The sequence below is a fragment of the Marmota marmota genome, unplaced genomic scaffold, assembly GCF_001458135.2.
Source record: "Marmota marmota marmota unplaced genomic scaffold, marMar, whole genome shotgun sequence".
NCBI classification, from domain to species: Eukaryota; Metazoa; Chordata; class Mammalia; order Rodentia; family Sciuridae; genus Marmota; species Marmota marmota.
Genome location: NW_026000001.1, coordinates 2879672 through 2895361, shown reverse-complemented (window position 1 = coordinate 2895361; position 15690 = coordinate 2879672). Strand labels below are relative to the sequence as shown.

The following is a 15690-nucleotide window of genomic DNA, read 5'->3' as shown; positions in this document are numbered from 1 at the left end:
GAGACAGACCCAGGGGCTGAGGAGTCGGTGGCACTGAGAGCGGAAGGTGTCGCAGCCCGAGGAAGGAGCCCAGGCCAGAGGCCAGGCAGGGGGGCCGGGAGGGAGGCGGCGTCCGGCCGGCCCCCAGGTCAGATCCAGGCGTGGGGGAGGTTCTTAGGCTTCAGTGGGAATTTGGTTCTCACGTTCTGAGTCTGGGAGTCCCAGACGGAGGTGCTGCTTTCCTGGCGGGCAGACGGCCACCTCCTCCGTCCCCCATGCGGTGGGGACAGGGGGCAGATGTCTCTCCAGGTCCCTTCAGAGGCACTAACCCCACTGCTCCGCCCCGATGTGTCTGACCGAGGTCTCGCAGTACCGTCACACGGGGTTCTGGTGACAACCCGTGAACGCTGGCACCTGCTTGGTTTGTAGTATGGTCCCTGAGCCACCAACGGGCTCTGACAGTGGCTGGCCCAGGACGTGCAGGGAGCCCTGGCTGAGGCGGTGGCCTGGCCTGCAGGAGGAGTCGGGAGGGGCCCAGGACGACGGGTGGAGGCCACCAGGGACGGGAGGGTGGCTGGACTGGGCCGCGGGTGCCCCCGGAGCCTGGCCCCAGGGGAGCAGGTGAGACGCAGCAGCCCCGCGGGCGAGGGGCAGCACTGGGCTCTGCAGGGCAGGGAGGTCACCCGGGGACCACGGATGGCCAGGAGCGGCTCACCGCACGCTGGGACAGTCTCACATCTGCCAGACGGTGAAACAGGAGTGACAGCCGTCTCGGAGTCCTTCTTGGATTCCCCAGGTGACGTCCTGGGCTCTGAGGCCCGCGGCCGAGGCCCGGTACAGGCGGCCCCTCCCTGGCCCAGGTCCCGCGGGGAAGGCGGTCATCTCCCTCCTGGAGTGGGGGCCGGTGGCGTCCTGTTCTGCTCTAGCATCTTGACCACGTCCAGCGCACAGCTCAGGGTGCTGGGCCGTCCACCCTGCGGTCACCACCTCCACCTGCAGCGCTTCCTCGCGTCCCCACGCTGTCCATCCAACCCAGCACCCGCCCTCCGGCCCGGCTCCACATGCTACTTTCTGTCCCCGTGGAGTTGACAACTGGGTGACCTCGAGGAGAGGCCCTGCAGTGTGGGTCCTCTGTGACTGGCCTGCTTCACAGCGTGGTGTCCTTGAGGCCCCCCCAAGGCGCACCCTACGAGGTCTCCCCAGATGAAGCCCCGAAGGGCGTCCCTCAGGGCCCCTTGCCCTTGGCCCCCTCCAGGTCGTCTGCCCCAGGTCCACCCCTGGGCCACCTTCACGGAACCCAGGGCCGCCAGCCGCCAGAGATCTGATGGATTGAAGACTGGGCGAGGCCAGCGACACAGAGGGCCCGGCCAGCAGGCAGGGCGGCAGGGCAGAGCGCGGCTGGCCGGGCGTTCCCCGGGGGTAACCTGAGCGGCTCTGATAAGCCTCGGCCAAGCCAGGCTGGCGGCTGATACAGAGAGGTGTGTCCCTGGGGTCCGGTCACTGACTTGTGTTTGGACACTTGGGCCAGGGCGGTGGCCACAGGCCCCCTGGGATCGGGAGTCGGTTCCAGCAGGGCCGGTGAAGGGGGCTTTGCTCACGCTGCAGGGTGCAGGGTCCTCCATCTTATCCACACACCTGGCAGAGGGGAGGTGGGTGGGCAGGGGAGGAAGCAGATGCCCCAGTGTGACCCGAGACGGTGACCGGTGGGACCCTGCTGCTGGAGTTGACCAGACTCCTGGACGCCTGGCAGCTGCCCCTGCCAGGCCCTGGTGGAGGGCGCCCGGGAGGGCAGGGGCTGGCGAACCTCTCTGGCTGTCCCCGCTCCTGGGTCCTGGAGACGAGCGTGGGGTGGGAGGATCCTCACAGCCAGCTGGCCTGGGGCCCTGCGGAGCTCAGTGCTGGCCGAGGGGCCACAGGGGGCGAGGGTCCTTGGGACCAGGCTTCAGGGGTGTTTCTGTTATTTATTTATTTTATTTCTTAAAGTGCTTCTAGGTTAACAGGAATGTCCAGCAGGAAGGGCAGGTTCCCACAGAGCCCCCCACCCAGTTTCCCCTGTTGGGAGGTCCCCCCTCAGTGGGGAGCATCTTTAGGGGGAACCAGGGATTGAACCCAGGGGCGCTTAACCCCTGAGCCACATCCCAGACATTTTTACTTTATTTTGAGACAGGGTCAAGATAGATCGCCAGTCGGGGGCAGTTAGAAGCTTCCGGAAGCATTCACAGCGCGGCTCCCGTCCACATCCTGATGGGCCTTGGTTTGGGGGCCCACCTGTGCCTCTTTTCTTTGTCGTTAACACTGAATAATTTTCACGTCACTCGACCGGCTTCCTGACAGTCACATTGGGGACTGTCCTCCAGGCGCTGCTCAGCTGTGACTCTGGGTGGCCGTCCCCACACCAGCCCCGCGTGCTCCTGGTCTCTGCCGAGCCCCTGCTCAGGGTCGGCTCAGGAGCCTAATGTGAGGCCCAGGGCCCCCGGCCGTCCCTCTCCCTCCCCAGACAGAGGTGGGCTTGGGGTGTGCGTGTGGGCGTCCCCCGCAGGAGACACGCAGACCCCGCGCGTGCGTGGCCAGGAGCCCCTGACTTCCGTGTCTCTGCGTCACCTTGTGGATGTGACTGTGAGGACCGCCCGGCGTCCCCTTACGTGGACCTCCCCCCAGGAGCTTGTCCCTCCTGCCCTGTTTTTACCTTAGAAACGTTGAACGGCCACGATTGGTTTCTTTTCCACAATTTTCTGGAAAACTCAGGCGACCACATAGAAGTCAGTAAGTCCCCTGCGGGCCACCTGCCCATGGCAGTGCCACAGAGCCACGGGGCAGCAGCCCGAGGCTGGCGGGGTCACGTCCAGAGGAGCCCCATCACCTGGGTGGGGCAGGCATGGGGACAGCGTGGCCAGGTGTGAGGCAGAGGCAGGTCCTGGCTGTGGGACCCCAAGGGTCTTGGGACACAGCCCCACCCCCACGGCCAGCCCTGGGGCCTCCAGTCCTGCCCTGGGCTCTCCACTGCCCCCTGTGGGAGGGGGATTCTCCATGAGCTCCTGCTGACCTCCTGCCCCAGGAGACCGTCTGTCCCCAGGGTGACGCGAGCTCCTGGGAGCGCATGGGACAGGAGCTAGGGTTTCAGGCCTCAGCTCTGTCTCTCGCTAGCTGTGACCTTGTCCCGACCTCTTGGCTTCTTCTGTCTCTGGTGCCCCCTGCTCCACCTGAACCAGGCAGATGCCTGTGTCCCATTGTGACTGCAAAGACGCCACAAGCCCAGCCCAGGGGTGTCTAGGGGACAGGAGTCGGTGGCTGGGCCCCTCTCGCCGCCCACCCAGCACCTCCGGGGAGGGGAGGAGGAGGCCGGCTGGTTGTCTGTCTGTCTGTCTGTCTGCGCGGCCCCCACTGTGGACTTCCAGCTCTAACATCATCTCATTAAAGAGCCACCGAGAAGGGAACAGAGTGAAATGGGTACAGAGTCCTTCTCAAGTGGGGAGTGGCCGCGGCCCTGGGAGACGGGCTGCTCTGATCTGCTTCCAGCGTGTGGGTGCTGGCCTCCTGCGGAGCAGTCCCCAGGCTCCCCCTGCGTCCCGGCCAGCCACCCCCGCGCTCACCGCGCCGGGCACCGCGACACGCGGCTCCACGGTCCCAGCGACTCTGAGGTGGGAAGCCCGCGGCCTGCGGAGCATCACTTCAGCAGGTCGGTGGGTCAGGCTGGGCAGGCCCGCTGGCCGCTCTCCCTTTGGGAATGCTGTGCGGCCTGCAGTCCAGAGGCCGGGCCCGGGTGCTGAACGTGGCACTGACCGGCTGGGTGGCCTTGGAGGAGGCCATCCCTCTTCTGGGCTCAGCTGCCATCTACAGAAAACCGCCAAGGAGCCTCCGATGGATGGGCTCTCGGTTTTCCAGATGGACCTTGAAGTCCAGCCCTCGAGCTGACAGTGGAACCAGCTGCAGCCCTCCCTGGGTGCTCCTGTGATTTGGGGATTTTTGTCTTAGGAGGCACGAAACCAGCTCAAAGTGGCGTGCACGGCGGGGAAGTCGGGGCGGTTGGACGGGGCTCTGCCTGAGCAGCTCAGCGGTTCTCTGGCTCTGCCTGTCTTGGCGTGGTCAGGCTGTGTGCCTCATGGAACCAAGTGGCTGCAGAAGTCCCAGGCTTTGCATCTACACACCTCATTGGCAGAGGAAGAGAGATCTAAACTGAACAAAACCTTGAACCTTGCTCTGGTTGGACCAGCTTGGGAGATGCTCATACCTGGCCTGGATCAAGAAGGGCTCCCCGCTGGATGGGTGTGGGTGGGCTTGCACCCCCACAAACCACACTGCCGTCACATAGAGTAGCCTCGGGCGGCCCCTCCTGTGCCCTGAGGCATCCTGCTCCAGGTCTGGGCTGAGCTCCTCCCTCAGACTCTGAGGTGTAGGTCGGACGGTCCATTTGGTCCTTCTCGGGGAGGACCTGGAACCTGGGCTCCTTAACGTGGGCTCAGAGCGGCAGAGCCCGTCTGTGACGAGGCTTGAGGAAGTGGAGCGGGGCATGCACACGTACTGAGTTCCTACTGTATGCCTGGTTGCCCCTTTGGTCCTCACAATAGCCTGCCAGTGTGGGCCATGACCCGTTGCAGGTCAGGACACTGAGGCACAGTGAGTGGGCTCTCAGCAGCTTTTCCCGGACCCCGTGGCCCACCCTGTTGGCAAACAGGGAGCCCCTGACTCCAGGAGGCTGTGAGGAGGGCAGGTGTGGAATGTTCTAGAATCAGGACCGTGGGTTATACCAGTGATGGACCTGGCAGGCCATGGCCGCCGGGGGTGGGGGTAGCTGAGGTTTAGAAACGGAAGGCCGGGTTTGGGTCCCACAGCCCCTTACCACCCGGCGACTCCCCTAGACCTCCTGGGTGCCAGGGCGATGGGAAGGATGGTCCCCAGGGAGCCCATTGGGAAGGGTGGCCCCGGCCAGCGCGCCCTCAGCCCTACCTCCAGGAGGACCCTGACGCAGAAGCCTCCTGGGCACCGTGCAGGGACCTGGCCTCCATCGGGGAGGGAGGTCGAGTCTTGGGTCCCTGGGTTCTCACAGGCTCCTGTAGGAAGATCCGACGGGGTGGCCGGAGGCACCTCCTCACAAGGTCCCTTGAAGTGACAGGAGAAGTGGCCGCATGGGTCCTGAGCCAGGCCACCATTCGCGAATTGGGAGCCCACAGGAGCGGGCACAGGAGGCAGCGGAGGCCTGGAAGACTGGGGCCAGGGCCAGGGCCACCACCACCACAGCAAGGGGCTGGGGGAGTGGGGACAGTCAGGGCACGGCCGAGCTGTCCCCAGGACGCTGGCTTCCTCAGGCAGCCAGAGACGGGGACGTTCCCCGTCAATATCCGTGAGCCACGGCCAGGCAGGAAGGAGGCAGAAAAAGGGGCAGCGCCCAGCACCCCGCTGACCAGGCCCAGCACCCAGCAGCGGAAAGCGACCTCCCGTGGAGACAGAGTAAGAGAGAAGAACCGAAAGACACCGCAGGCCGCGCGCCCGGGGCGAGCGCAGGCCGAGACCCTGAGCTGCGACCCGCGTCCCCCGGCACCCACAGGGCAGGACGGGGCAGGCCCAGGCGTCCTGCACCTGCTCATGGAACTTCAAAAGGCATTCACCGAGGTCCCCCCGGGCGGACAGACGGACGGGAAGGGGAGGGGAGCAGGGGCGGCCCTGCAGGCTGCCGTCCACCCAGAGGCAGGCAGGGCGGTCGGAAGAGTCCAGGGGAAAACCCGAGGCCGCGGGCCGGACGGTGAAGACCCGCCTTGTCGGGTGTCCACCGTGGTCAGAGGGCTGCGCGGGGCCCTTCGGGCGCCTGGGCTCACGCTTCCCTTTTCTGGTGAGAGCAGATGAGGCCTCCTCTTGGCTCCACGTCGCGACTGTGGCCCTGGCGCTGGACCTGCAGCTCACCCCTGCACCACCACACACCTGGGAGAGACTCAGGACCAGGGGAGGAACCGGTCACCAGCAAGGAGGCCGAGTCAAGTGCTTGTCCACCTCCGGCCCCCTCCCCGGGCGGGGAGCCCCTGGAGGCTGGGCCTGCCTGGCCACAGCTGGGAACTGGCTCCCTGCCCTGTCCCCGCGTCCTGCTCCCTGGGCAGCCAGCGTCGGGCTGGTGCAGGAGGTCAGCCTGAGGAGCTGTCTGGGCCGGGGTCACCGGGACACTCAGGGGTGCTCTCCTGTCCCTGTCCCTGTGAAGGGACGGCTGGCTTACTTGACTTGCTTTGCGGAGGTGGATCTGTGGACCCCACCGGGTCAGGGTGACTGAGCGGTGGCAACTGGTTTAAGATGACCTGGAGCTCAAGGGTGCGGGCGGGTCTGGGCGCTCGGGGCCCTGGAGCAGGTCTCTTCACAGAGTGGCTTTGTCGGAGCTGCCTGAACTCTGCGGGGTGGCTCTGGCTCTATTTGGTACCACAGCAGGAGAAACCGCTCTGCGTGTCTGACGCTAGAGCTGTGGGGTTATGCGACCCGAACTCTAGGCTTGGCTCCCCTGCTGCTGGCTGTGTGCCCTTCGGCAAGTAGCACGACCTCTCTGAGCCCCAGTTGCTGTCCTTGGTGGCGAGCATCAGGCCTTTGGCCGGCCCTTGTAGGAGGGCTCTCTGCTGCTTGTCTCAGATGCCCGTGCTGTCCCCACCCAAGCCCTGGCCTTACCTTGCTGTGACCAAAGCATCGGGTTGGGCCAAACCTGCTGGAGACCAGGACAAAGCCGGGGGGAAGCTGTCCCTTTCGTTCCGTGGTCCTTGGCTGCCCAGGGTCTGAGCTCTCCTCCTCATCATCCGAGACTTGCCGGGGCTTTGGCCTGGAAGCAGGACAGGGGCAGGGTGGCCAGGCAGAGGATCCACAGCCTCCCTCCCGGGAGCTCACGGCTGCCCATGGTCCAGCGTCTGGACGGGAAGCCGGGCAGGCAGGTGTCGGGCAGCCCAGCACAGCGCGTCCGGGCTCCGCCTGCGGCAGGACGTGTGGGCTTCTCCTGGTGTGGCCACTGGGGCTGGCAGCTGCTCGGGCGGGTCCTGCTTGGGGCCTGCAGTTGCCATGAGGCTGTGGAGAGGAAGTGGCCAGGGCAGCTGGGCTGGAGGGAAGGTGCCGGGTGCCAGGGCAACTCCCAAGGTCCTGTGGAAGGGGGGAGCCGGGGCAGGCGGACCCAGCCAGCCAGGTGTCCCCAGGTGGGAAGGGCAGCCTGGGCCGGGGGGCACAGTCTCCGACCAGGGAATCCCGAAGCCCAGGTTCCTCCCTGGCCGCAGCCCTGCGCCCTCCTCCGAGCCTCCGCACAGGGAGGGAGGAGCCAAAGGAGGGGGAGAGAGGAGGACAGGGAGGCCGCGGGCCTCCCTCTGCCAGCCGTGGCCATCGGGAGCACCTCGCTGCCAGGCAGCGCACGGGCCAGCACCCAGCCAAAGGAGGCCCAGTGGGGACCATCTGAGCTGCCCGCGCTCAGCCTGCCCAGGCAGGAAGACGGGGGTTGAGCCCACCCACGGCCCGCAGGTCACCTGCAGGACACTGATGGACCTCAGCAGCCAGGCCCAGGCCACTATGGACGCTGGGAGACCATCCTGAGGCTGGCAGCCTTGTGGGGAAGGGCTTCCCACGTGACCTTCCCAGGGTGCATGGAGACCAGTGGGGGAGGACGGTCCCTCTGCTGACCCGAATGGTTGGAGGCCCACGGTGGAGCCATGCTCTGTCCTTCCTGGCTCTGGGCTCCCTAGAAGGACGGTTTGGGCAGGGAGGCCCCTCCTGATTCTGACCCGTCCTGGGCTCTGTGAGGCAGCGGAGTCTCATCCTGAAAGCAGATAGGCCCGGCCCTTGGGGGGACCTGTCCCCGGCAACGTCTGAGCGCAGATTCCCACTGCCCACCCCAGGTCTGCTTCCCTGGGCTCCCCGGTCTGCAGAGTGGTCTCGGGTCTCCCAGAGACCCACGGGGGGCAGCACCAGCATCGGGGGCCTTGGGTGCCAGGGATGCAGATTAGGTACCTGCTTCTGACCACCCAGCCCAAGCCGTGTCACGGCCATTAGCAGAGCCCGCCATGGGCACTGACCCCCCCGGGGGCAGCGGCTCCTTCAGCCCCCGGCTGTGCGGTGGCACCCCAGGGCAGAAGAGCTCAAGACCCCATCGGGGAGATGGTGTGTGTGCCACAGGGACCTGGGGAGGCACCTGGCCCCTGAGATGACCCAAACACTGCAGCACGCCAGAGCCGACCTGGGACAAGAGGCCAGGCCCCACGACACCACCCTGGGCGACGGTCACCCTGTGGGCGAAGGAGCCGGGGGCCTCCTTCCTGGTGCCCCCAGACTCTGACTGCCATCTCTTGGCTCGGAGTCAGCCGAGTGGCCGAGGACTCGGTCTCCGTCGTCGGGCAGATGGGCCAGCACCTTCTCTTTGCCACTTGCCAACAACCAGGCCCCCCAGCTGCCATTTCACCTGTGACTTGATGGGGACGCGCCCCGGGGAGCCAGTGATCTAGGACATCGTCTGATGGCCTCTGGCGGGGCCTGTGGAAGGGCGGAGGGGCAAGCCCTGCCTTGGAGTCCAGCTAGTGACTCGGAGGGGGACGCCGGGCCTCGGGTGACAGGGCCAGGTGGGAGTGCCCTGCTGTAAATGGATGGGTCACTTTCTAGCACTGATTGGGAGCCCTGGGCAGAAAGTCCCCTGTGACCGTCATTGATCTCATCAGGCCATTTGGCAAGAAGCAGGTGGAGGAAGATCCTCCCAGACTCGCGGCTGGCACAGCCTCGGGGACAGGGCTCTCCACAGCCGCCCTGCTGGGCCAGGGGTCTTTTGGTGAGGCCAGGAAACCTCGCTCCAGGCCTGGCCCAGCCTCCCCTCCTGGCCTCCCTCTGGGGGTTTGCTGAGAGCTGCCCTGTGTCCTGGGCAGGGCTGCTGCCTCGGCTCCTCCCTGGACGGGAGCTGACTTCCCGGGGACGCCCCTGTTCTCCTGGGTCCCGAGGCTTCCTGGGTCCCACAGACCCAGTGCGGCTGTTTCCTGGTGGCCGATCACCAAATGGCAGGTGCCTTGTGGGAGACACCAGAGGCACCCCGGCGACGCCCCAGACGGGACCCGACTTCAGGGGGTGCTCCCGTGCCCAGTCCTTCAGCACAGCCAGGCTGGAGGGGTGAGGGACGGAGGGGCCTCATCTGACCAGCCGGGCCCGGCAGAGCCTTCCAGAGACGGGGCGTGAGGCGCACGGGCCCCACACACCTGAGCCTGGGCCCCGCCTCTGGAGGAGCTCAGGTCAGTGGGTCCAGGCAGGGCTGGCCGGGGCTCCCCCCTGCCTCTGAGGCTTGCTCTTGGTGCAGGGCACAGGACCATGGAGCAGGGCGCCGTGTCCAGAAGGCTCCACTCCCCTGCCTGGTCCTCAGCTTTACCCCATGACCTAGAGGCCGGGGGCCTGCCTCCGGGCCTTTCCCATGGGCCAGGTGGTCTGGTTGGAGGTAGCGAGACCTTGGGGACCTCCAGCCCAGAAGTGGGTGGTGGCCGATGGGGAGGGGCATGGCAGACCCCCAGGGGCTCTGCAGAGAGCCCTGGCCTCGGAGGCAGACCCGGCCTGGACCTGCTGCCACGGCCTCCTCTCCCGGCCTCAGTTTCCCACCTGTAAAGCAGACTCTTCCCGGGTGCCCCAGGGCCCTCTGCGTGACACAGCCCGGCTGGGGGGGCCGGTGGGGGCTGGGAAGGGCACTTGCTGGCCGTGCGCAGCGGTGACCCTCGAGAAGCCACCTGGGAAGTGCGACCTCACACCGGGGTACTTTGAGTTTCGCACAGGCCCTGTGTGCTCCCTGGTGAGGTGGCCGGGCTGCCAACTGCCCTGAGAGGGGACAGCTCTGTCCCCTGGTGTGGGCTGGGGTCTGAGAAGGGCTCTGTACACCGGGGCCCAGCTGGGCCAGCAGGGAGCTGGGTGCAGGTGTCGGTGGGCAGGTGGCCACGCAGGGCAGGGCCTTCATCCTGTGCTCCGTGAGGCCTGCGTGGACTTGGTGGCTCGGCCCAGAAACCCAGTGCCCGCTCAGGTCCAGGTGTCCTTCAGTGACATTCCTTCAGATCCCAGGTAGACAGTACCGCCTTGGTGTCAGCGTCCGACACAACACGGGGGCAAGGGTGGCAGCACTCACACTAGGCCATGGTTTGTGACTTTCCTGTCCTGAGCGCTACCTGGCAGCAGGGGCGCGTCCTGCAGGCACAGCCAGGTTCAATCCCGTCACCCTGCCCCTGCCTGTCTGTCACCAGTGTCCCTTCTGCAGGTGTGCCCGGCGTAGGTCCCACTGCATCTTAGGGACCCTTCATGCCCACCCTGACGTTGTGTCCCATTTGGTCATCGGGTTCCCAGGGCTGCCTCCCGGGAGCCGGATGGCTTGGTGGTCCCGACCTTGGCTCCTCCCCCCGCTCCACTGAGCTGTGATTGACAGATGGAACCCTGTCGGGAGCCAGGTCTGCACCTCCCCGCGAAAACCCACCGCAGTGTCCCCGTCCTTTCCGGGGTTCTGAACGGAGTCTTTGAATTCAGGTGCCCAGCGTGGGGCTGGGATGGGCCTCTACTCTGTGAAATGACCGACACACCCCTCTGCATGGAGTTTCCAGAGGTGCCAGCCTGTGCCACCCGAGACCCTGCAGCTCCCGTGCTGAGCAGCTCCCAAGGGCCGTGGGTGCACAGGGCGTACAGACACCCATCAGAGCACACAGCCCCACTGGCCCAGCCACAGGGCGGCTGCCGTCGCGGGGTCGGGGGACACGCCTCCGCAAAGCGAAAGAGCCCCCGTGGTGTGTGCTGTGGTGTGTGCAGTGCCGTGGCAGCTGAGTGTGCACTTTGAGTGTCCCTGAGGCTGTGTGTCAGCTGGGGACCGACCTGGCCCTGCTGGCAGGGGGCGGGACCTCGGGGCTGGGTCTCTTGGAAAGTCTTCTTGTCCCTGATGTGCCCTAGGGGGACTGTGGGCTCCAGTCCCTTCCTATCCTCTCTCTGTCTCTCTTCCTGGCCGTCAGCCGGTGGCTGGGCTCCGGGGTGCACCCCCCCCCCCGGGAATGCAAAGCCGCACCCCCCACAGACCAGAGGCTCCACACCCAGGAGCCACCGTAACCTTCCTCCTCCTAAGTTGAGTGTCATAGGGATGGAAATGTGATGCACGTGGCTGGGTCTCGGACCTCAGTGCCCGGCGGCTCGCACTCTGCGACTTCAGCGTCTGAGGTTCAGGGACAGGCAGAGCTCCCCAGGGGTGACGAGGTCAGGGAGTGCCCAGCACAGGTCACCCAGCTACAGAGGGAGTCCAGAAAAGCCCCCGTGCGTCCCAGTGTGCCAGACGCCACTGAAGGTGGTTTATCTCAAGTTAGATGTCACCGGGCACCTTAGGGATTTTTGTGTGTGTGTGAAAGTAATGGAGTAATGGAGGGGAGCCTCTGGGGGCTGCCTGGGTGGGTGGAAGGCACGTCCCACTGTCGGATTCGGTGGTGGTAACAGGGGTTCAGACCCAGGTGAAGGTTCCCTGGGCTTAGGATGGATCGGCTGGCACACTTAAGACTCACTAGTGCCACCGCATGTGAATGGTGCCTAAGAAAGGCTGGAGAAGGGCACACGACAGACAGACGACAAAAATCTCCAAACTAACCCCACTGCTGGCTTCGTACCAACATCAGTCCCCCTAAGTGCCGGTGTCTAATGCTGTCCTGGAGGATGGAGCCAGGACAGCCGGTAAGAGAGACTCGGCAGTGGCTTGGAGAGGGAGTGGCAGCCCAGCTCTGTTGGAGGTGAGCGTGGCGAGAACGGCGAGGACCGACGTCAGGACCAGCAGGATGATAAGGGAGTCCGGTGATCGAGAACGCGAGACCTAGCCAAAGGCCCGCTACTGCTGCACACCGGCCACAGACAGCCTGGGGTCAGCCGGTGTTTGAGAAGTGCGTCGAGACATGAATGCAGAAGAGTCTTGGGCGGGGTGGTGGTGGGTGCTGGACACCAGGCACCTATGGGCAAAGGTCGAGCTCAGTGTAGAGCAACTTCCTCGCATGTGGGGGGCCCTGGGTTCAGTTCTCAGCCCCACACACAAATAAAAGTCCGTCGACAACTAAAAAAATACCTACCTCATGCAGATGGACTCCGAATTCCAAATAGAGCAAAGACCTACCATGAAGGAGAAAACCCACACGACTCTTAGAGGAAGCAGAGGTTCGAATCTTCAGAACCTTGGATTCTGTGGTGTCAGAAAAATAGATAAACCAAAGAAAAATAGATAAACTGGACTTCGTAAGAATCAGAAACCTGAGTGGGTCAGAGAAGACTGTCACGAGAGCGAGAGAGGCCACAGGGCAGGAGGAAAGGCGGCCACCCTGCACCTGGCCAGGCCTCGCCTCCAGAGTATAGAACGTCAGCTTCATTAGCAGTGGCCAAGGCGCGGGAACGGGCCTTTCTCCCAGGAAACACGAGCGGCCACTGACTCATGAACAGGTGCCCGACCGTCCGCACCTTCAGGGAATCGCAGAGTCCAGGCAGAAGGAGGGGCCGCTCCACAGCCACTGAGGAGCGAAAGTGAGAAGGTGACAGGAAGTTGGTGAGGTCCAGAGAACCAGCCCCGGTTCACTGCTGGTGGCCAGGTACACGGGCATGACCACGGTGGACAGCCGTGGGGAAACCTCAGGATGCGAAACATGGAGTCACCGGGGGCCCCAGCTCCACTCCAGCTGTGCCCAAGACCAGCAAGAGCAGCCACTTGTGCCTGGAAGTTCAGGATGTCACGGCAGCGAAAGAGAGGACCCAGGCCAAGTCCCTCGGCCACAGGAAGGAGACCAGCCAGCCGCTCAACCCCGAGGGACCTTCTGTCCACGCCGTGCGGGTGACCCTGGCCGTACTCTGTGAAGGAAGCGCAGGGCAGTGGTTCCAGGGTCCCCTCGTCACACCCAGCCGCCCCAGTCCCCAGACAGACAGGGGCCAGCACGGCTGGGGCCAAGGGGGCGGTGTGGCCTCGCTGGCGATGCCCTGGGGTTTCCTTTTTGGGGTGTTTGAACTGTTAGTGGGGACGGTTGCCCAACCCTGGAAATGACCAAGGCCACTGAACTGTGCCCTCGAAATGGCTGTCCTGGTCAAGGAAGCTGTGACTTCAGAGGGAAGTCTGTGGAACACTCAGCGCCAGCGTGGGGACCAAGTGACCTGCTGCACAGACCCGGGCCCTGGCCCGCTGGCAGAGGGGGCTCAGCCCCAGATGTGGAGAGCACCGCGGCGGCGAGAGCCCCGCGCTGACCCTGCGTGAGAACACGCTCGTTCCTCTTTCTGGTTCTAGAAGAGACTCGCGCCTGTTGGAGAGAATCGGGAAAATGCCGAGAAACACCCAGGACAAAGCCAACGTCCCCTGTGGTCCTGGATGAGGGGCGGGAGGGCTCGGGGGAGGAACAGGGAAACCCAGGAGGCCCCGGAGGGGTCAGTCACCCACAGGGACAGCAGCAGCGCGCCCCCGTGCTCAGCCGGTGCGGCCGCGGTCCACCTTGTCCCCGCGGAAGCTCTCTGTTCCCGTTGGCTTAAAGCGACTCTGGGCAGCCATGGTTCCTAGAGTCCAGCTGTGCTTCCAGAGAACTGGCCCTTGCACGTGGACTTCACGGGAGTGGACGCTGAGGAAATCGACCACGTCACACAGTTACGACGACCCGTGAACAGGAGTCAGCAGGTGACCCCGGCTGCCCCCAGGCAGGTCCAGGTGGCAGCGGGGAGCAGGGGCCGGCCAGGGGTCAGGGCAGGGCAGGGCAGCACCGCGGGCGCGAGGAGGAGGCCCCCTCCCCAGTCTCCGTCGGCTTCTCTGCGTGTGGACACAGGTTTGCCACGTGGGGTCCCCGCTCCATGCTGTCCATCCCTGTCGTCCCACCATCTGCCCATGCGTCCTGATCACCTGCAGGAGGGACACAAGGTCCCCAGCTCTCGCCTTGGACTCTGGGGTCTGTACCAAGAAAAGATGCCCCTGAGGTGGGGAAGGGATGCTTAGGTGGGATTGGGAGGAGCGGACAGACCAGTGGCCTTGCTGGACTCTCAAGGGGCCTGTCACTAGGGGCACAGGTGACAGAGTCCCCAGGTGCTGGGTCCATTGGCAGGTAGTGTTGGTTGGACGTTGACGGCCCTTGGTGAGGTCAGTTCGGGGGCCAGTGCCGTCCTGGATGGAGCAGCAGGGCCCGTTCCCCTCCTGGACGATGGGCAGGTCAGCCACGGCGGCCATGTTGCACGGACGGGCCTCTCAACTCAGTGGACGGCTGCAGCTTCGGGAACTCTCCTGGAGAGGTCCTGGCGGTGCTTTCCGACCTGCAGGGGATTTCAGAGTGGGCGGGAGCCGCCTGTCCTGCCCGGCAGCCCAATCGTTGCCAGCACAGACGGCACGGGGTCAACTGACCTGGACCTGAGTCCATCCCTCCTGGCACAGGCCACGCCACCAGGCAGGACCCGCAGTCCTGGCTGGGGCAGCCGGACCGTCTCATTTGTCGACAGGGAGGACACAACCCGAGTGGGCGAGGAAGTGCCCACCACGTCCGCCTCACCCTCCGCCCCGTCCCTCTGCCCCCGGTTCACCCTCCCCCACCTCCACGCTCACCTCCCTCGGCCGCTCTTCTGCCGGCTGCCGGTCACCTTCCCCCACCCTCCGCTCCTCCGCCCTCCCTCCCGCCTGCTTCTGGGCCGTCCCCTGCCCTCCTCTGTGCCGGGCTGGTCAGACCCTGGTTCACCCAGGGGACAGCTGGGCCTCATTGCCACCTGCGTAGAGTAAGGAGGCATGGCCCATGCCTGCCCGGGGCCTCGAGCCCACAGGACAGCTCTGGAGAGCGGTCAGCCCACCTGGGCAGGGGCAGGAGCAGGGTCCAGCAAGGGAGGAATTCACACAGGCCACCTGTGGGTGGCAGGTGAGGAGGGGGCACAGGGACAGTGCAGGGAGAGGCTCCATCTGCTGACCTGGGCCGCAGGGCAGGGGGCCCCACTGGTGGGACGGTGAGCCTGGACACAGCGGGGCCGACGGGAGGGGCCTGGCCACAGTGCGCACATGTGAGAGCCACGGGGTGCCGCAGGGACAGGGTGACCGTGGCACTGGCCGCCCAGCCATTTCGGGCTGATGTGTCTGGGGCTGGTGCCGGGGAGTGGGGGCCCCGGGCCACCCCCTGGACTTCCCCTGTGGGCAGGCTCCTGGCCAGTCCCAGCCTGCCTGGTTGGGGCCCTCCGTCTTCCCACAGCTGCAGGACTGGTCCCCGGCCGGCTGTCCCACCGTGTGGCCTGGGGCTCCCTCCAGGGGTCCAGAGGAGAGCAGGTGGGAGGTCCTACCCCAGGGGCAGGAGCAGGTGACCTGGGTGGGGCCTGCGTGAACTTTCTCATGTACTTTCATGTCTCGGAGGGTCTCAGGGCCTCGCGAGGGACGTGGGCGCAGCCCAGAGATGGCCCCGTGCCCACTGGGGTCACAGTGGGGGGCCACAGGGCACATCAGCCCCGCTCTCCTTGGCCTTGGTCCCCAGCCCCTGCTGTCCCTAATCCCGCCCTGGATCAAACGTGACACCTGGTGGGTCCCCTGGCTGTGACGGCACTCAGACCGGCCTTGGTTTGGCGGCCTGGGTGGTTTTGAGGCCCCTGGGTGGGTCATGGGTGCCCCTTGGTGGGACCTGACTGTCGCCGGCCTCTCCCTGAGCCTGATGCCGTGGCTCTGGAAGGAGGGCCGAGGCCAGGTGCCTTCGTCACTCCTGCCCCGCGGGGTCGGCGCTGTTGCAGGCTGTCTCCGTGGCGTGGAGCGGCGGGTGCCGCGTCCCA

General features: G+C 65.5%; 2 protein-coding genes and 1 long non-coding RNA gene across 4 annotated transcripts in view; 1 reads left to right on the top strand and 2 right to left on the bottom strand.

The window, feature by feature from the left end:
* The window catches only part of LOC125618087, a 5492-nt gene extending 3896 nt beyond the window's left edge, over positions 1-1596 (top strand). For both annotated transcript variants that reach the window (XR_007349323.1, XR_007349322.1), the window contains one exon: positions 1-1596. This exon is cut by the window's left edge and continues 1705 nt beyond it. This is a non-coding gene — a long non-coding RNA (uncharacterized LOC125618087).
* Positions 1597-2248: 652 nt separating this feature from the next.
* On the bottom strand, positions 2249-5884 carry LOC125618085. Its single transcript, XM_048807819.1, has 3 exons — positions 4924-5884; positions 4208-4465; positions 2249-3925 (listed from the first exon to the last, which is right to left on the bottom strand). Exons 1-3 carry the CDS (start codon positions 5559-5561, stop codon positions 3811-3813), a joined length of 1011 nt encoding a protein of 336 aa, XP_048663776.1. The 5' UTR covers positions 5562-5884; the 3' UTR covers positions 2249-3810.
* A 5349-nt stretch (positions 5885-11233) lies between these two features.
* On the bottom strand, positions 11234-15684 carry LOC125618086. Its single transcript, XM_048807820.1, has 2 exons — positions 13926-15684; positions 11234-13807 (listed from the first exon to the last, which is right to left on the bottom strand). Exon 1 carries the CDS (start codon positions 15524-15526, stop codon positions 14624-14626), a length of 903 nt encoding a protein of 300 aa, XP_048663777.1. The 5' UTR covers positions 15527-15684; the 3' UTR covers positions 11234-13807; positions 13926-14623.
* Positions 15685-15690: the final 6 nt, after the last annotated feature.